Here is a 19,480-nt window from a genome sequence, read left to right as displayed (position 1 = left end):
AGTCTGAGCCAGTGGCGGATCTCATCATCCTGGACGACTGTTTTTAATGTTTTTAACCACGGAGATTTCTTCTGCATCATCAGTCTCTCATTGTTAAACTCTCCCAGAAACTGAAGACAGTTGTGCCATTTCCGCGCTTCTTCTTCTTCTATTGAGTAGACGGCAGACTACACATGTCCAAGGGTAATACTGTCCTCCTCAGGCCATTGGCATCAAGTCAAAGCCTTAAAGTCTGGTACTTTGCGCATGGTCATTTTTTACGAACAGCAGAATCACAAGACAAAGCGTGCCAATGTTTATACTTTTCACTGTGACTGCCAAATAGATGAAAAAGTAGATGTTAAAAAACAACTTATAGTTTTGTCATTGGGCTGGTAGAAAGCTATGAGTTTCTGTCCCTTTGTCTGACCTTAGAGACTTATTTTAAAAGGAAACATTACAATCCTTTAAAGCAAGTATTTTCACCTCTGTTCCCCCCTCTGTACTTAGCTTTTTTGTTGTCATGTCAGTAATTGTCCAGTTGATGGCTCCCTTGGATCACAAGCCTGTCTCATGAGTCCAAGTGAATATATTCTTAATAAACAGCTTTGAAGAATTTGTGACCAACTTTGTTTAATTCGGAACATCATCATCATGAGTCAAACTCACTCTTGGATCTACAAAATATTTAACAAAAACAAACATCACTGAATCATAAGGTATTTGCTCCAACTCTTAGTCCAGAAACACATGAGTGAACTAGATCAGCTGCTCCTCCAGTTCAGCTGTGGATTTATATCATTATTTATATTTGTAAAGTGGATATGCAGTTTTTCAGTACTAATATAAGCATTTTATATCATTGCTTTATTGACAGATGTTTGGTGTTCAAGGTCAGGCATCAGTTTGAAAAAAACAAACAAACACACTGAGTTGAACTTGAACTTCCTACTGACAAAAACTAAAATTGGTGCAAAAATAACCAGAAACATATAAGAAGCATCCTGGAGGTGCTGCAGACAAGATAGGACCAATAACATGTCAACAGGAAATCCTTTTTACTAATTTGTTTATTTCTTTTTAGATTTTTACTCTCCATTTTAAGCCATGATGTTTGCTGATACTGTGTTCCTACTGTTTGTTCTCATTAATAGTTCTGTTTTTAACATTCTGTGCTGAAGCTGGAGGAAATGTTTCTACAGTGTCAGATGATACAGCTCCAAACTAAATAAGTGACTAACTAACGATGCTTTAATACACTTTACTATAAATTATGATATAGTGCACTTTCTTAAAATTTCTTATTGCTCTGTAATTAATTGTTTTCTTTATAAATGTACAAATGAGAATAAAATCTGTGTGATAAAGGAAGGTCTGTAGACTTCTCTGTTAAGATCAGTGAAGAGAAACAACAACATACAAATACCTAAGAAAAATATTCAGTAAACATTTAGAAGATAGAGAAGTTTATGTTGTCATGTGGAGAAATTTTTCAAATAAAAATATCCATAAGCATTGATAGTCTCCATGGCTGAACAGACACAGGAAAGAGCTCCACCTATAAAACGTAAAAACATCAAGACAACATGTTGAAGATGTCGAGGTACTGCCCATAATGTTTGACTGACATCTGATTTATGTGCAGCACATAAATACCACAATAATGATGGAGAGAAACTAAAAGGGAACTAAAATACAGATTTAAACTTACAACAATATGAAAGACTTCAGTCTATTTCACTTTAATCAACTCAGCAGTGGCTCCATAATCATAGTAAAACATCAGTCCAGCATAGAGCGGCTGAGTGAATGTGGTCTGGACTCTGTGGAGGAGAGTCATGGTTTCAGAGACGCTGTAGAAGGACAAAATACCTGCTCTGTGATCCAGGTACACTCCTACTCTGGAGGAACGAGGACCTGAGACAGGAGTTTGGATGTTGTTGTACCGAAATGTAAAACTGTTGTTGTAACAATCTAATGACCAAGATTTGTCATTATGTCCAAATTTACATTCATTACCCTCTCCTTTTCTGCTGATATTCTTGTATGCGACTGCTACATAACCTCCTTCCCCTCTCCACTCCACCTCCCAGTAACAACGTCCAGTCAGACTCTCTCTACTCAGGACCTGCCACATGTCAGTGAATCTGTCTGGATGATCAGAATAAGACTGTCCAAATAAACTGAATGTTACTTTTCTGTTCCCCTCTGATAATAACAGATGTTTGTTTGCTGTGTTTGGATCCAGTGTGATTTCACATGAATATTTTAAGAATCCAGCTCTGGTCTTTGGCTCTGGTTGTGACAGTGAAACATCCACTTCAGTGACTGTCAGTGAGATGTTTGTCCATTGCTCTCTCAGAATGTCCTGTAGTTTATCTCTGACCTCTGACACAGCTGCTGTCACATCCTCAAAGTAGCTCAGAGGACGGATATTGATGCTGGATGAGTCTGTAGACTCACTGAGTGCTGACAGTGAGGGGTAGTTGTGTAGAAACTGGATGTGATCCTCTGTGTGTGAGAGCTGCTTCAGCTCAGCATCTTTCCTCTTCAGCTCAGTGATCTCCTGCTCCAGCTTCTCCTGAAGCTCTTTGACTCGACTCACTTCAGTTTCCTGCTGGGATCTGATCTGCTGCTTCACATCAGAGCTTCTTTTCTGGATGAGATGGATCAGCTCAGTGAAGATCTTCTCACTGTGCTCCACTGTTTGATCAGCAGACTGATTGATGGCCTCCACCTCCTGTTGAAGCAGCTTCACATCTTTCTCTCTGTCCTGGATTCTCTGCTGGATGTTTTGTCGACTCACCTCCAGCTCTCTCTGCCTCTCAGTCCTTTCTGCTGCAGCTGAGACTGTGTCGTGGCCTTTATGTTCATCCACAGAGCAGAGATAACAGATACTCTGCTGATCAGTACGGCAGAACATCTTCATCACCTCATCATGACGAGAGCAGATGTTCTCCTGGAGCTTCTTGGAGGGCTCCACCAGCTTGTGTTTCTTGAATGTAGGTGAATCATAATGAGGCTGAAGGTGTTTCTCACAGTAAGATGCCAGACAGACTAAACAGGACTTGAAGGCTTTCATTTTTCTTCCAGTGCAGACATCACAGGCCACATCTTCAGGTCCAGCATAGCAGTGATCAGCAGGAGCAGCTTGGAGTCCAGTCTTCTTCAGCTCCTCCACTAAAACTGCTAACATGGTGTTTTTCTCCAGGACAGGCCTCGCTGTGAAAGTCTGTCTGCACTGAGGGCAGCTGTAGATTTTCTTCTTTTCCTCTTCATCCCAGAAGCTTTCAATACACTTCATGCAGTAGCTGTGTCCACAGGGAATAGCCACCGGATTCTTCAGTAGATCCAAACAGATCGAACAAGAGAAGGTTTCTCGGTCCAGCTGAACACTTTTCTGCGCCATTTCACCCAACAGTGTCAGTGACTGTGTGAGTTTCACTTCCTCAGAACTGAAACTGCTCTGATCTAAACAACATAGGTTTCTGTAGCGAATGGGATCTGTCAGCTCTTATACGTCACCACATGTTGGTTGCACCCATCTTCAAACTGCAGATCAGAAGGGGAGGGAACAAGGGAACATGTGGACAGAGAGGAGGTGCTGAGTTAGAGAGCAGGAAGAGGGAGGGTTATCAGACACTAATTCAATCCTGGAACATGTGAGCCTGTGAGTTTTTCATTTAAAAATAGCACTGCTCAGCCTTTAAAGTTGTTAAATAAACGTAACATTTAAAAGACAATCTTTTTATGTAAATTTGTTTAAATTATCATTTTAGTCATTACAGGATATCAAATACTGCAGCTGAACTAAGAAATTGTTGTAGAAAAAAGCAATAAAAGGTCGTTCCCCCTCTGTCCCCTCCTGGTCACCTGTGCCTCAATTTTATGAGATGAGATGGATCAGCTCAGTGAAGATCTTCTCACTGTGCTCACTGTTTTATCAGCAGACTGATTTTATTCCACAACCTAGACATCCACATTACTCACACTCTCATAACACATACATATAGGGCCTTGGGATCGGGCATGTTATACGGTGTCCAGAGGACAGTCTTTGTATTCAACCTCACCTCTGGCGCTGGTGCCCACCTCTCAGTTTTAAATGCATGTAGACATTGAGGGTTCTCAGGAGGGGCCGTGCTGTACAGTACATGTACAGTGTCCATTTGTGTCTGTATCCAGGTTGGATGAGCGCCGAGTATTTGTATATGTGTGCATGAGGGTGGGAATACATGTTTGGGTCTGTGTGCGCCTATTCGTCTGTGTCTATATGTCAGCTCGGGTCTTACACTCCACCCCCTTGGAACATCTCAGGCCCTCCAAGGTATGGAGGCCTATTTCCCCTCACCACACTCCCTGGTTGATGAACTCAGACATCGGTGCATACTTGGTGTCCAAGGCTGGGCGCTCAGGTCTGTACCAGCTCACTGCTGGTACGGCTGCTCTGTGGGGCCTGGTGCCTGTGGCTCGGTCGGGCCCCTTGCGGGGGCGATTCACTCTGGCACAGCTGGCTGCCTGCAGAGCCCGCGTGTACGTCACTGCCGCCCCCTCTGGCTTCTGCTCTGTGGCTGTTGGGTGACCCCTCATCTGGGGTTCTCCTCAGCTCTTCCCAGGAAGGTGGCACGGTTGCCCCTCCGGTGGTCCTCTTTGGGCGCTCGCACTCTGGGGGCCTCTGGATGTCTGGGGCCTGGATCTCCTCCATGCCTGCTTCATGCCCTGGGGGACGGGGCTGTGGCTCCCCACACCAGCAGATCGTTACATGGAGAAGCCTTTTGAATAGACGAGCACTCATCCACACAGGTGTTCACACACACAAGCTACACCTTTCTTGGCTGCTACCTCAAACCACATTGTGCGATGTCAATCTTGCGTGCTGCACAATCACATTCAGTATTTAATATTTACTGTTATTTACACTTAGCTAGATTATTGCAATGGTGTTGTGTTATTATGTTGCTCTCTTTTTTGCTTGTTTTCTCTTATTTTCTTCTCTCAACAGGTGACCTGAGAGATATTTTTTAAGTGCCCTTTCTCACTGTCCCTCTTCCCCTTTTCTTTCTTTCTTTCTTTCTTTCTTTCTTTCTTTCTTTCTTTCTTTCTTTCTTTCTTTCTTTCTTTCTTTCTTTCTTCCTTCCTATCCCCCAGTCATGTCTGTCCTATCTGTAACAGCTGAAAATAAATTAAAATAAATAAATAATAACAAAGGTTGATCAAATGGACCAATATGGCAAGGCCGTGATGGTCCATTTGGTAAATTAAGTTAGTTGGGCATCTTTTTTGGCCTTCAGACAATAATTCTGATGGCTAAAAAACAACAAGGAAAGAAAGAAAGAAAGAAAGAAAGAAAGAAAGAAAGAAAGAAAGAAAGAGAAAAAAGTAATAAAAATGTCTCTAAAACATATTTTAAGATGAATCTTTTTATGACTGAGTAAAAAAAATGCTAAAATTAGAGTGCAGTGTTGAGTAAAATGGTTTTATTAAAATTTAATTGACCCTTTGAAATTATTTGTTGGAAGTCTTAAATCACACTGAACAGGGGAAGAGAAAGAGACAGAGACACAAAGATAGCAACACAGAGGTAAATAAACATGGAGACAAGACACTGAGAATAAGACAGAAGGGGAAATGCCCAAAGTCTCATATCTCTGACAAGTTAAGTCACTTTTATTCATAAAAAAAACCCAGAACTTAAATATAATTATAAACCCCACATAAACATAATCATACACTCAACAAAAATATAAACGCAACACCTTTGTTTCTGCTCCGATTTGACATGGGATGGACATAAAGACCTAAAAGTCACTCCAGATACACAATATTACCATCCCTCCCAAACATTGTTCACAAATCAGTCTAAATGTGTGATAGTGAGCACTTCTGCTTTGCTGAGATAATCCATCCCACCTCACAGGTGTGCCACATCAAGATGCTGATCTGACATCATGAGTAGCGCACAGGTGTACCTCAGACTGCCCACAACAAAAGGCCACCCTGGAATGTGCAGTTTTTTGCTTTATTGGGGGTCTGGGGACTCAGAACCGGTCAGTATCTGGTGTGACCACCATTTGCCTCATGCAGTGCAACACATCGTCTTCGCATGGAGTCTATCAGATTGTCAATTGTGGCCTGTGGAATGTTGGTCCACTCCTCTTCAATGGCTGTGCGAGGTTGTTGGATATTAGTGGGAACTGGTACACGCTGTCGTATACGCCGGTCAAGCACATCCAGAACATGCTCAATGGGTGACATGTCCGGTGAGTATGCTGGCCATGCAAGAACTGGGACATTCTCAGCTTCCAAGAACTGTGTACAGATCCTTGCAACATGGGGCCGTGCATTATCTTGCTGGAACATGAGGTGACCTCTGACACCTCAGACACTTCACACCTCCTCTATTCACCCTGCTCACTCCCCCCCACCCCCAACAACAGCATCCAATACACACTCAACACAAGGCTCCAGCCTGTCTCTCTCAACCACCCAGGTTAGGAGGGAACTGAGGAGGATTAATGGCAAGAAGGCAGCGGGCCCAGATGGCATCAGCTCGAGGGTCGTCAGGTCCTGCGCGGACCAACTGTGTGGGGTGATGGAGCACCTCTTCAACCTGAGCCTGAGGTTGGGAAGAGTCCCACAGCTCTGGAAAACCTCCTGTGTTGTACCAGTGCCAAAGACTTCACGCCCCAAGGACCTCAACAGCTACAGGCCGGTGGCTCTGACATCCCACCTGATGAAGACCCTGGAGCGGTTGGTCCTGGCTCAGCTTCGGCGCCTAACAAGCTCATCACTGGACCCACTTCAGTTTGCCTACCAGCCTGGCATTGGAGCGGATGATGCCGTCATTCACCTCCTACATCGTTCCCTCGCTCACCTGGAGACCGCTGGAAGCACTGTGAGAATCATGTTCTTTGATTTCTCCAGTGCCTTCAACACCATTCTTCCCTCGGTTCTGAAGGACAAGCTGGAGAACTCTGGAGTGGACCATCACCTCACTACCTGGATTTTGGACTACCTCACCGACCGACCACAGTATGTGAGGACTCAGGGCTGTGTGTCGGACAGGGTCGTCTGCAGTACGGGGGCCCCACAGGGAACGGTTCTGGCTCCGTTCCTCTTCACCATCTACACTGCAGACTTCTCCCACAATTCCACCCAGTGCTTCCTGCAGAAGTTCTGTGATGACTCTGCAATAGTCGGCCTCATCACTGATGGGGACGACAAGGAGTACAGAGGACTGACTCAAGACTTTGTGGACTGGTGCCAGCTGAACTACCTCCAGATCAACGCCAGTAAAACCAAGGAACTGGTGGTAGACTTCCGCAGGCACAAGCATTCTCCACTGCAACCACTGAACATCCAGGGTATGGACATTGAGGCTGTGGACAGCTACAGGTACCTTGGTGTTCATCTGAACAACAGACTGGACTGAACTCATAACTCAGACGCTCTCTACAGGAAAGGGCAGAGCAGGCTGTACCTGCTGCGGAGACTCAGGTCGTTTGGGGTGGAGGGCCCACTCCTGAAGACCTTCTATGACTCTGTGGTGGCTTCTGCTATCTTTTATGGTGTGGTCTGCTGGGGCGGCAGCATCTCTGCTGGGGACAGGAAGAGACTGAACAGGGTGATCCGAAGGGCCAGCTCTGTTCTAGGATGCCCTCTGGACCCAGTGGAGGTGGTGAGTGACAGGAGAACGGCGGCTAAGCTGTCATCCCTGTTGGACAACATCTCCCACCCCATGCAGCAGACTGTGACAGCACTGAGCAGCTCCTTCAGTGGGAGACTGCGGCACCCACGGTGTGGGACGGAGAGATTTCGCAGGTCTTTCCTCCCCACTGCTGTCAGACTCCACAACAAAGACTTTAACTGAACAAACACACATCCACACATGTGCAATAACACTAAGTGCAATAATCTTTTCTGGCATCGTTGTATTTTTACTCAGTTGTATATAGCATTCGTATTCTATTTTTATCTTATTGTATATTTTTATTCTATTTTATTCTACTGTATATAGTATATTATTTTATTCTATTCTGTACAGCTGTGTACTGTATTTATTCTTATTGTATTCTAATTTTTGCGTCATAACTTTTGCACTGTCCACTTCCTGCTGTGACAAAACAAATTTCCCACGTGTGGGACTAATAAAGGTTATCTTATCTTATCTTATCTTATGTTCATGGATGTATGGCACAACAATGGGCCTCAGGATCTCATCACGGTATCTCTGTGCATTCAGAATGCCATCAATGAAATGCACCCGTGTTCTTCGTCCATAACAGATGCCTGCCCATACCATAACCCCACCACCACCATGGGCCACTCGATCCACAACATTGACATCAGCAAAGCGCTCACCCACACGACGCCACACACGCTGTCTGCCATCTGCCCTGAACAATGTGAACCGAGATTCATCCGTGAAGAGAACACCTCTCCAACGTGCCAGACGCCATCGAATGTGAGCATTTGCCCACACAAGTCTGTTGCGGCGACGAGCTGGAGTCAGGTCAAGACCCCGATGAGGACGGCGAGCATGCAGTTGAGCCTCCCTGAGACGGTTTCTGACAGTTTGTGCAGAAATTGTTTGGTTATGCACACCAATTGTTCCAGCAGCTGTCTGAGTGGCTGGTCTCAGACGATCTTGGAGGTGAACCTGCTGGATGTGGAGGTCCTGGGCTGGTGTGGTTACACGTGGTCTGCGGTTGTGAGGCCGGTTGGATGTGCTGCCATATTCTCTGAAACGCCTGTGGAGACGGCTTATGGTTGAGGGATGGACATTCAATGCACGGGCAACAGATCTGGTTGACATTCCTGCTGTCAGCATGCCAATTGCACGCTCCCTCAATGCATGTGGCATCTGTGGCATTTTGCTGTGAGATAAAACTGCACATTCCAGGGTGGCCTTTTGTTGTGGGCAGTCTGAGGTACACCTGTGCACTACTCATGATGTCAGATCAGCATCTTGATGTGGCACACCTGTGAGGTGGGATGGATTATCTCAGCAAAGCAGAAGTGCTCACTATCACACATTTAGACTGATTTGTGAACAATGTTTGGGAGGGATGGTAATATTGTGTATCTGGAGTGACTTTTAGGTCTTTATGTCCATCCCATGTCAAATCGGAGCAGAAACAAAGGTGTTGCGTTTATATTTTTGTTGAGTGTAGAACAATTAAAAGTAAAACATACCAAAAACACATCAAATGGAGAGTGAAGCAAATATTATTAATAACAACAAATGCACATATTAATAATATAAACCAAAATCCTTCAATAAAAAGGCTACAAACAGAAACAATTTGAAACAGCAATAAGAAAACAGTGAAAGTGACTACAGATATAGACCTTCCTAGGGAGGCCTGAAGTGCAAACATACCCTCTACACTCCCTTCATAAAACAGGGGACCATGATTACCACCATAGTTGGCCGGTCTGAAGGCACTGACCTCAACTTCCATACAATGTTTGAGCAGGACAACCAGGACAGACCCACAACATACAGAGCCTTAAGTGACCGCAGGCAAATCTCATCCACCCCACCACCACAGTGATGGGCAAGTCTCCCTGCCCACTGTACAAAATGTGCTTCACAGACGTTGTTTCATGTTGTAAAGATTGTGCCTTAAAAAAATAGCCACAAGAAGTTTTAAAGAAATCTTTATTTCACTTTTAAAACACATAACCAACACCAACATACGAATCAACAGGATGAGCACATGCTGAAATTCAGTCTTCATGAAAATCAAGATTAAATCACAAAATGTTTGGTCTCATGTGTGTTTCTTTCCAGCTTTGACTCTGTGGAGTAAAACCTCTCCACTAAACAAAAAAATAAAACATCTCAGCAACTTTTTTGTCACCTCCACAGCTCAACACGATACAAATATCACATCAAATGAATGTAAATACGTGTTTCATCTTCATTACAGGTTTTAATGGAATATGCAACAAACAGAATTAGGGCTGTGACATATCATATGATCTGCAATAATACTGGTATAAATGTTTACAAAAAAGTGTGTTTAGAGGAACATCATGTGTTTGCATTCACCCCAATGAGTCAACCCCAGTCATGTCTCACAGCCAGAGCCATATGTCGGGCTCCAGTCACAGTTTGGTAGCTGAATGTTCGCAAAATATGCAAGAAAACTTTTCCCACTGAAAGTGAAAAAAGCAAACCTGTTACAACACTTTAAGCAAAAACACACTTGAGTACAACCGGGCTGTGAAGGCACGTGAGCAGGAGATACTAGCAGCAGTGATGTGCGACCCAAAGGTAAACAAATGATTCAACCATGCATCACTGGAGCACTCGCGAGTTACATTTCATATAACAGCAAGAGCAGTCAGTGGATGGAAATTACTGATGTGCTACACGGTGGAAAAGCAGGAGGTTAAAAAGCTCGACCCAAGATGAAACAAACCAGGTAGAATTTCTTTTCCTTATATGACAGAATTGTGCAGGCTCCGCATTACAAGGTTATTTTGGATATTAAGCTAGAGTGTAAGCACTTGTAATACACTTTTCTTAAAACTTCCAGGAAAAACACCCCTGAGGATACTTATGTGCTCATATTTCATGTATGCCGTGTCACTAACATTGCACTATAATGTTGTTCATAGAGTATTTAAAGGTAGAATGGGAGGCAGAGCCTTCAGCTTTTAAGATTAGACTTAAAACTTTCCTTGTTGCAGATGGGGGTCCCTCCCTGAGCCTGGTTCTGCTGGAGGTTTCTTCCTGTTAAAAAGGAGTTTTTCCTTCCCACTGTCGCCAAAACGCTTGCTAATAGGGGGTCATATGACTGTTTGGGTTTTCTCTGTTTTCATTGTATTATTGTTGGGTCTTTACCTTACAATATCAAGCACCTTGAGGTGGCCACATTTTCACACTTTGAATTAGCTAAGCTGTCATCAGTGACAGCAGCTCACTGGAAGAGAAAGATGGAAAATCCATCATTTACTTACACATATAAATGCTGCTGCCTGCCGAGCTGATAAAATGTACATTATTTTTTTTAAATGTAAGTTTCTTGAAATATTATTTTGAGGCTATATCTCCCACCCCTACATACAATAAACAATACAGAGTTTTTTAAGGAAGGAGGTCATCTGATCTGCTCTGATCTGGCTTCTCAGTGGACTGCTTCATCTGACAGTTCTCCCACTTTTAACTAGTGTGAATCCTCATGTGTCTTTGTAACTGTATCCTCTGAATGAAGCTTTTCCCACAGGTGCTACATGAATGAGGCTTCTCACCTGTGTGAATTCTCATGTGAGTTTTCAAGTTTATCATCTGACTGAATCCCCTCCCACAGGTGCCGCAGGAGTGCAGCTTCTCGCCTGTGTGGCTTCTCTGGTGTCTCTCCAGTGTTGGTTTCTGACTGAAGCTTTTCCCGCAGGTGCTACAAGAATAAGGCTTCTCACCTGTGTGAACTGTCATGTGCTTTTTGAACGTTGATTGGTCTCTAAATTCTTTTCCGCAGATGCCACAAGAATACGGCTTCTCACCTGTGTGGATTCTCATATGTCTCGTTAGTTTGGATCTGTACTCAAAGGTTTTTCCACAAATCTCACATTTCACAAACTTTTTACTTGTGTCAGTTTTACGCTGACTCTCTGACACAGGAAAGTTGTCTTGCTGATCTCTGCTCTCTGGTTCAGGAGAGCTGGAAGAAAGGAGATGTTCACTGTCCAGCTCTGGCTCACTTTCCTCATAAGTAGGAGCCACCATGAAGATAATAATGCCTTCAGTCTCCTGCTTCACTACAAGCTGATCTACGTCCTGACTGGTGCAAGGTTCCTCCTCTTCCTCTTTTATCTGTGGAAGCTCCGGATCCTCCTGGTCGAGGCTGAAGTTTCTCTCCTGGTCCCCAAAAACCAGTTCCTCCTCACATTCATGCTGTTGTGGGAAAGCTGAGGTGACAAATGGACAAAATTACTTGTCTTAGATAAATATAGAAGTATAACAAGAATGACTACTCGGCAGTGGTGTCTACAGCTGTCCATTTCCAACTCTACAACAGAGTTTAATCAAAATATCATCAGAAATATCATCATATCATTTACCCAGACCTGGAAACTGTTAAAATAAGATTTCATGCACTCACTTCTAACACGTTAGTAAATTTCTATGCACCAATCACAGTTTGTCCACCAATTACTGTTGGAAAGATGTTTATGTAAATGATAAGACAAACATCAGACAGAAGGGGAAATTTAAAAGTAGGATTAAAATATGGGGATAAAAAGCAGCGAAGCTCTCAGAAAACCTCGACTAACAATCAGCTGAGTTTATTTAAACACTGGCCTTGAAGAACTCTGATGTGTTTCCAAAATATCTTTATTGAATGAATTAAAGTCATATTAATTTTTAGGTAAGACCATTACGGTTTTACATACCCCTGCTGTGTAAGTTCATTTCAGGTTTCCAGATGTTATCCAGCTGTCTGAGCTGCTCTTCTTCAGTCCAGATGAGGCCTTCATCCTCCTGTTTGAGTACAATCTTTTCTACGTCATCACTGATGCAGAGTTCCTCCTCTTCCTCTTTGATCTGTGGAGGATCTGGGCCCTCCTGGTCCAGACTGGAGTTCCTCTCCTGGTTGGAGACCTGCTGGTCATACAGGCCCTCCTCTTCCTCACACTTCATGTTAGGGGGAGATCTTGAGGAACAAAGGGTCACTGAGGAAAAAGGTTAATAATGTGATGACAGGAAAACACATCTGAGCAAATATAGTCCACTCTGAGCATGTCCTCATATGGGAGTGAAATTTAAACTGTACAAATGTGAAAAATGAAAGTGTAAGTTACTCTCGAGCTCTGATACTCTTATTAGGAAAGTTCAGAGTACAAATCATTCAGGTAGCTGCTGCCAGCTTCACGCTGCAAGTAAATGTTTGTCATTGTTGTAGATTAAACTGAAAATCTCACAGTGCCATAGCAGATAAGTACCAGTCAGGTTTCACAGCCAGTCATTGCACAGAATCAACCCAACTAAAGTCATCAGTGATCTGAAGATTATTAGGGACTCAGAGTTTCAGTCTTAGTTCTATTTGATCTCATTGCTGCCTTTGATACTGTTGATCATGACATTTTAAATCAAAGGTTTCATCATTTAGTTGGTTTAACTGGACAGTTCTCAATTGGCTCTCGACCTTTGACCCAGTTAAACCTCTCAGGTCATCAGGTTCAGATCTGTTAACTGTTCCCAAAATCAGATGTAAGTGTGCTAAGAGTGTGTTCAGTTACTGTGCTCCTGTTCTTTGGAGCATGCAGCCATAGTTTGCCTGCTGTGGCTGCATTCAAAACTAACAACTATGTTTCCATGCTTTGTGAATAACACTGACATCTGTGAGATTTGAGCTGATTTAGTTCGAGTTAAGACTGTTTATTAGAACATTACAAAGTTATTTTAAAAACTTCATCATTTTCTTGAACCCAAATATAATTCAGTTGAAAAATATACATTTTAACATGAGGTGAGGATGGTGGGGGAGGCACGATGGTCTTGTAGGGTTAGACCCTGATTAAGGGGTATTTTTGAAAGTAAAGCCCATCTCTCAAAGTCCCTGCCGGCCTGCCTCCACCTCGGGAAGCCTGTGGGTGCAGACGGAGGTGAGGAGCACCACAGGCGGCAGAGGACTGTCTGTAGCCCCGGAGTGAGGGTCAGAGAGCCGAAGCAGACAGCGAACTGTGGCACAGTGCAGAAAACAGAAGCTTTCCCTCCCTGCCTCCTTTATCTTAATCTCCTAAATAAATCTTCTATAAAGGCACTTTCTCTCGGTCTCAAGGTTTGTTTAATGCTAAAAGTTTACCGTAAAAAAGAGACGCACTTGTGTGATTAGCCGCTCCCTGATTTCAGTATGTTAGCCTACAAGCTGAGCTCTGATCAGGTCCTACATGAGTTGTATTCTTGTGTTAGTCCACTGAGACCATCGCAGTTTTACCTGTTATGCGTAACTTTATCTCGGGTTTCCGGCTGATATCCAGCAGTCTCTGCTGAAGGTTGATCTCATACTGGACGATCAGACGTTCTGTTAACCTCAGAGCAGATTTCTTCTGCAGCAGTCAGCCAGTCTCTCCACTATTGCGTCAAACCCTGAAATGTGTCTCAGTCGTAGCACCAAAATAAACTCTTCCAGCTAACAGTCCGTCACACATGAAGCTAGCATCCATCAGAGCCTGTGAGCAGCACGAAGCAGCGCCCCACTACAGCAGCTGCATCCATAGGCCATGAAGGCCGAACCGAGCGGCTTTAAATGGGACGGTCTCGCTTACGTCGCGCTGCGCCTGTTGCCTAGCAACCGCCACAGAAGCGATTCATTGGTATCCGAGGCCGAGAGACGTTCACGGACAGGTACAAGGTCGTTAAGCTGGGTCCTGGAGCCAACAGCAATGTTAACACCGACGACATGTAAATTGTATGTTACACTTGGGAAAAAATGTATCAAAAGTGGAAATAAAATATTTCTTTATTCATTTGCATTTCCTTTATCCCTTTAACTCTATTACTTGTCTGAGACAAATATTTGTCTTTGAATATACTGCACCAACTACAACCCCCTGAAACCTTTATGCTTGTATTTAACAGTGGAAATACAAACTCAGCATTCATAACAGGAGTTCTAGAATAACACATGAAAACTTAACTAAAAGATGTTTAAACAGAACTTGAAAACTGAGAAACTTACAGAACTCAAGGAAACAGACTGTAGACCACGATGTACCATTTTATGAGATGTTTACTGGTCATGTTAAACCGTGGTGATTGCTGACACTGTGTCCCTGCTGTTTGTTCTCATCAATAGTCCTCTTCTGTTTTTAACAGAAGCTGAGGGAAATCTTGCTACAGTGTTGAATGATACAGCTCCAAACTAAATAAGTGACTAACTAATGATGCTTTGATCCAGTTTACCAGGATCTATGACACAGTGCACGTTATGATAAAGGCTTTATTCAGCCTAAAAACATGGCAGAATGTAAAACAGTGCACAACCTGAGCTGAGGTGCTTTAACCTCCTCTACATCCCTGTTAGCAGGATGAAGGCGCCCTCTTGTGTTGTGCATCAGTTTCAGATTTCACTTGTTAACCTGCAGGAAGACAAAACTTCACTGAGCCTTCAGCAGCTTCAACATCATCAGTAAAGACAGATTTAAATATGTGTAACATCACACTGTGTCAGTTTGTTCACAGGAGTCACAACCTGTAACACTGATGCAGCATTCAATGACCATGGAAAGATGGGAGAGAAGAGTTTTCAGTTTACAAATTTCCTAAAACATATCAGAGTTGGAAACTGCGGAGCAACTTTACTTGTGATGGTGTGATGCATCAAGAAATGTCTTCAATCAGACAGTAAAACAACACTAATTTCTGTGTAATGTAAAGCTGTTTTAGTGAAGAAAGCTGAATCTTCTGCTCTAACATTGAACTCTGAACCCATGGTTTTCGCAGATTAGTTTGACATTTTCTTTGTCAGATTTGAGTGAGAGTGAGTGAGAAAAAAAAGTGTTCAACATTTGATTCATAAGAAAAATGTGTTCCAACATCTAAAATAACATTTAACATAACAAATGATCTGCTCATTGATTACAATCTCTATTTGTCTCGCTAAACAGATAAATGGGTCATGTATGAGTATTTAAAGCGCCCAAAAACAATTTTCCACATCAAAGGAAGCAGCTTAAGAGGATTAAATTCTATTGTCACGCTTAAATTCATGCAATACTTTCATGCATTTTAAAGACAATATGGAGTACACAATATGAGACCAGTGTCACCCCAAATGTAACTACAAACTCTAAAATCTGGTGGACAGGTGATAACCAAATGTAGAAAATATGCACCCCTAAATGTTTTTAATGACTAGAGAGGAATATACCAAGTGTCAGATTATTTGCAGTTAGACAGTACGACAAAAAAAAAATCTAATTTAGTTAATCTGCCTCCCAATATTCCTAAGGACATTCACAATGATACAACTGACCAGTGTCAGTAAAATTCAGAAAAAGAGAAATGATTTCACATGATTGACTGAATTGCATTATTGCTGTCACACACAGCAAATATATCATAGGCTTAAAAAGGCTCATGACATCATAATTCAAAACAAATGGGCTGGAGCCAAACATGCAAACAGTTGACAAATTAAAGGAAAACCTTTGTTAGTAAGGTGTTTGTGCATCATGTGCTTCCAAAGCAGCTTCAGTATTTCATGGTTTCTACATTAAACCCATAGCATATACTTATCAGCTATTCAGTGACCCTCTTCAGACCACTCCTATTAGAAGTGTATCACCCCAGGATAAAAGTCATAACAGCTTTGTATTGTTTTGCAGTGATTTTTCTCATTGACAAAAGGACCCAAACAAAGGCAGAAAAGTACCACAGTGCAACAGAATCACTGGATTCCTCCACAGAGAAGGGATCAAGGGTTCATATTATTCCTTTAATTTCTTCCTTGTTATAAATAAAACTCAAAAATAAACCTTGCTTACATTTTACTATATTTTTTAAAGGAAAGTAGCCAAATTTAAAGAAGTTCTACATGGATGGAAGATCACCAGTTCTCAGGATCTCAGCTTTCTTCAGAAAAAGGGCCTTCTCATCTCTTTTTGTCTACAAACTAAATGTTGGTTGATGTAGACACGCAGGTACTCCTCCACCACATCAACATCCTGTATCAGGATAGACAGAGATCTTTTAGCTGTCCTCGTCCTTCTGAAGTTGATTCCTGTCTCTCTGACCTTATCCACATTCAGAAGTAGATGCTTTCTCCCAGAGCACTCCACAAAATTATCCACTAGTGCTCTGTACTTTAGTTGTGTACTTTAGCAAAGCTAAAAACATATTCATGAATTTAGAAAATGACATCTTTCTGTTGAACCCAAATGGTGAAATAGATAATCTTTGCACAAAAATATCACCCAGTGCCTATCGAGTCGTAAAATGGGCAAAAGTCAAAAGAGTAAAGTCTACATACACTGCAACCAAATAAAATGATATTTTTTTTCTTTCAGATGTTAGTGTTTCTGTCTTTAAAACACTGTGAAGCTAAATTACAAAAGTACAAAAGTACAGAAGTACCAACCCATTCTGAAGTTTAATCTTTATTGAAAACTGTCAAAATACAAAAATGTTCCCAAGACTCAAATATTTAAATGTATTTATTTGAAGACAAACTTCATATCATTGGTTTCCAGTAGCCTTTAATCCTGTGCAATGAATTATTTTTAGTCACAAGGAGAACAAAATAAATCGTGTAATTAAAAAGCAAACAAATGACAATCTCCACTTTTTATCTTAAAGCAAATGTTTTTAGTTAACAAAGGTAAAAGAATTTCAAACATTAAAAATAACAAAAATAAAACATTAATGCAGAGAATTGTGACTGAAGCACATCAGTCCCAATTCTAATGACTAATCAGTCTGCTGTCATTGTGGAGGAAAGGTGTGTTATAGAGGTGTTACAAACACATTACAAACACAACACACAGTGTTCCACTCCTGGAAGGGGCCATCCCCCCCAAGCTTGTGTTTATCTTCATCTTCAGGCTACAGAGCTGCACATTTTTCTTCCACAGTGGTGACATTAACACAAAATCTCTCCCAACAGACATATAAACACATTCCAACTGCTATTTGTGAAAAAAAAACTTGCTGCACTAGATTTATACTGGATCATTTTTGCCATAATGTCATACACAAACAAAAAGACTCAAAAATTTAAAATTAATACCAACCTCACCCTTGCAGCTGATAATTATCTCAATTTATTTCAGTTTGCAGAATTCAACACTTGTTCCAAACACAAACCATCCACTAAGATAAAGTCCAGCATAGAGCGGCTGAGTGAATGTGGTCTGGACTCTGTGGAGGAGAGTCATGGTTTCAGAGACGCTGTAGAAGGACAAAATACCTGCTCTGTGATCCAGGTACACTCCTACTCTGGAGGAACGAGGACCTGAGATGGGAATTTGAATGTTGTTGTACCAAAATATATATCTCTTGTTGTTGCACTCTAATGCCCAAGATTTATCATTACATCCAAATCTACATTCATTCCCCTCTCTGTTGATATTTTTGTACGTCACTGCTACATCAACTCCTATCCCTCTCCACTCCACCTCCCAGTAACAACGTCCAGTCAGACTCTCTCTACTCAGGACCTGTTCATATCCAGTGAATCGGTCTGGATGATGAGAATAAGACTGATCTTCAAAAATAAGTATTGCTTTTCTGTGTCCTTCTGATAATACAAGATTTTTCTGTACTGTGTTTGGATCCAGTGTGATTTCACGTGAATATTTTAAGAATCCAGCTCTGGTCTTTGGCTCTGGTTGTGACAGTGAAACATCCACTTCAGTGACTGTCAGTGAGATGTTTGTCCAGTCCTCTCTCAGAATGTCCTGTAGTTTATCTCTGACCTCTGACACAGCTGCTGTCACATCCTCAAAGTAGCTCAGAGGACGGATATTGATGCTGGATGAGTCTGTAGACTCACTGAGTGCTGACAGTGAGGGGTAGTTGTGTAGAAACTGGATGTGATCCTCTGTGTGTGAGAGCTGCTTCAGCTCAGCATCTTTCCTCTTCAGCTCAGTGATCTCCTGCTCCAGCTTCTCCTGAAGCTCTTTGACTCGACTCACTTCAGTTTCCTGCTGGGATCTGATCTGCTGCTTCACATCAGAGCTTCTTTTCTGGATGAGATGGATCAGCTCAGTGAAGATCTTCTCACTGTGCTCCACTGTTTGATCAGCAGACTGATTGATGGCCTCCACCTCCTGTTGAAGCAGCTTCACATCTTTCTCTCTGTCCTGGATTCTCTGCTGGATGTTTTGTCGACTCACCTCCAGCTCTCTCTGCCTCTCAGTCCTTTCTGCTGCAGCTGAGACTGTGTCGTGGCCTTTATGTTCATCCACAGGGCAGAGATAACAGATACTCTGCTGATCAGTACGGCAGAACATCTTCATCACCTCATCATGACGAGAGCAGATGTTCTCCTGGAGCTTCTTGGAGGGCTCCACCAGCTTGTGTTTCTTTAATGGAGCCACATCATAATGAGGCTGAAGGTGTTCCTTACAGTAAGAAGCCAGACAGACTAAACATGATTTCACAGCTTTTAACTTCATCTCAATGCAGAAATCACAGGCCACATCTTCAGGTCCAGCATAGCAGTGATCAGCAGGAGCAGCTTGGAGTCCAGTCTTCTTCAGCTGCTCCACTAAATCTGCTAACATGGTGTTTTTCACCAGGACAGGTCTCGGTGTGAAAGTCTGTCTGCACTGAGGGCAGCTGTAGATTTTCTTCTTTTCCTCTTCATCCCAGAAGCTTTTAATACAGTTCATGCAGTAGCTGTGTCCACAGGGAAGAGTCACCGGATCCTTCAGTAGATCCAAACAGATCGAACAAGAGAAAGTTTCTTGGTCCAGCTGAACTCCTTTCTGCGCCATTTCTCCTCTCAGTGTCAGCGACTGTGTGAGTTTCACTTCCTTATAACTG

The 19,480-nt window shown here is 42.5% G+C and overlaps 2 protein-coding genes across 2 annotated transcripts; both read right to left on the bottom strand.

The window, feature by feature from the left end:
* Positions 1–608: 608 nt before the first annotated feature.
* Positions 609–19,480, bottom strand: LOC309694720 (uncharacterized protein). Its single transcript, XM_082514929.1, has 3 exons — positions 17,758–19,480; positions 13,929–13,998; positions 609–3,492 (listed from the first exon to the last, which is right to left on the bottom strand). The coding sequence occupies exons 1-3, from the start codon at positions 19,429–19,431 to the stop codon at positions 1,712–1,714; spliced, it is 3,525 nt and encodes a 1,174-aa protein (XP_082371055.1). The 5' UTR covers positions 19,432–19,480; the 3' UTR covers positions 609–1,711.
* On the bottom strand, positions 9,759–14,249 carry LOC309694562 (uncharacterized protein). The gene is made up of 3 exons (XM_082514748.1): positions 13,929–14,249; positions 12,385–12,663; positions 9,759–11,898 (listed from the first exon to the last, which is right to left on the bottom strand). Exons 2-3 carry the CDS (start codon positions 12,629–12,631, stop codon positions 11,153–11,155), a joined length of 993 nt encoding a protein of 330 aa, XP_082370874.1. The 5' UTR covers positions 12,632–12,663; positions 13,929–14,249; the 3' UTR covers positions 9,759–11,152.

This window comes from Aulonocara stuartgranti (assembly GCF_965226115.1).
Source record: "Aulonocara stuartgranti genome assembly, chromosome: 18".
Lineage (NCBI taxonomy): Eukaryota > Metazoa > Chordata > Actinopteri > Cichliformes > Cichlidae > Aulonocara > Aulonocara stuartgranti.
Note: the sequence above shows the minus strand (reverse complement) of the source record. Positions and strands in the feature narration are given on the sequence as shown.

Excerpts from the sequence above, each read along its gene's own strand:
- LOC309694720 (XM_082514929.1), bottom strand. The coding sequence starts at position 19,431 with ATGGCGCAGAAAGGAGTTCAGCTGGACCAAGAAACTTTCTCTTGTTCG. Across the intron at positions 13,999-17,757 it reads TTGAATTCTGCAAACTGAAA|TATGAGATCAACCTTCAGCA; the intron begins TAAATTGAGATA and ends CTGATCGTCCAG. Across the intron at positions 3,493-13,928 it reads GATAAAGTTACGCATAACAG|AGCTGACAGATCCCATTCGC; the intron begins GTAAAACTGCGA and ends GTGACGTATAAG.
- LOC309694562 (XM_082514748.1), bottom strand. The coding sequence starts at position 12,631 with ATGAAGTGTGAGGAAGAGGAGGGCCTGTATGACCAGCAGGTCTCCAAC. Across the intron at positions 11,899-12,384 it reads AATGAACTTACACAGCAGGG|CTTTCCCACAACAGCATGAA; the intron begins GTATGTAAAACC and ends TTGTCACCTCAG.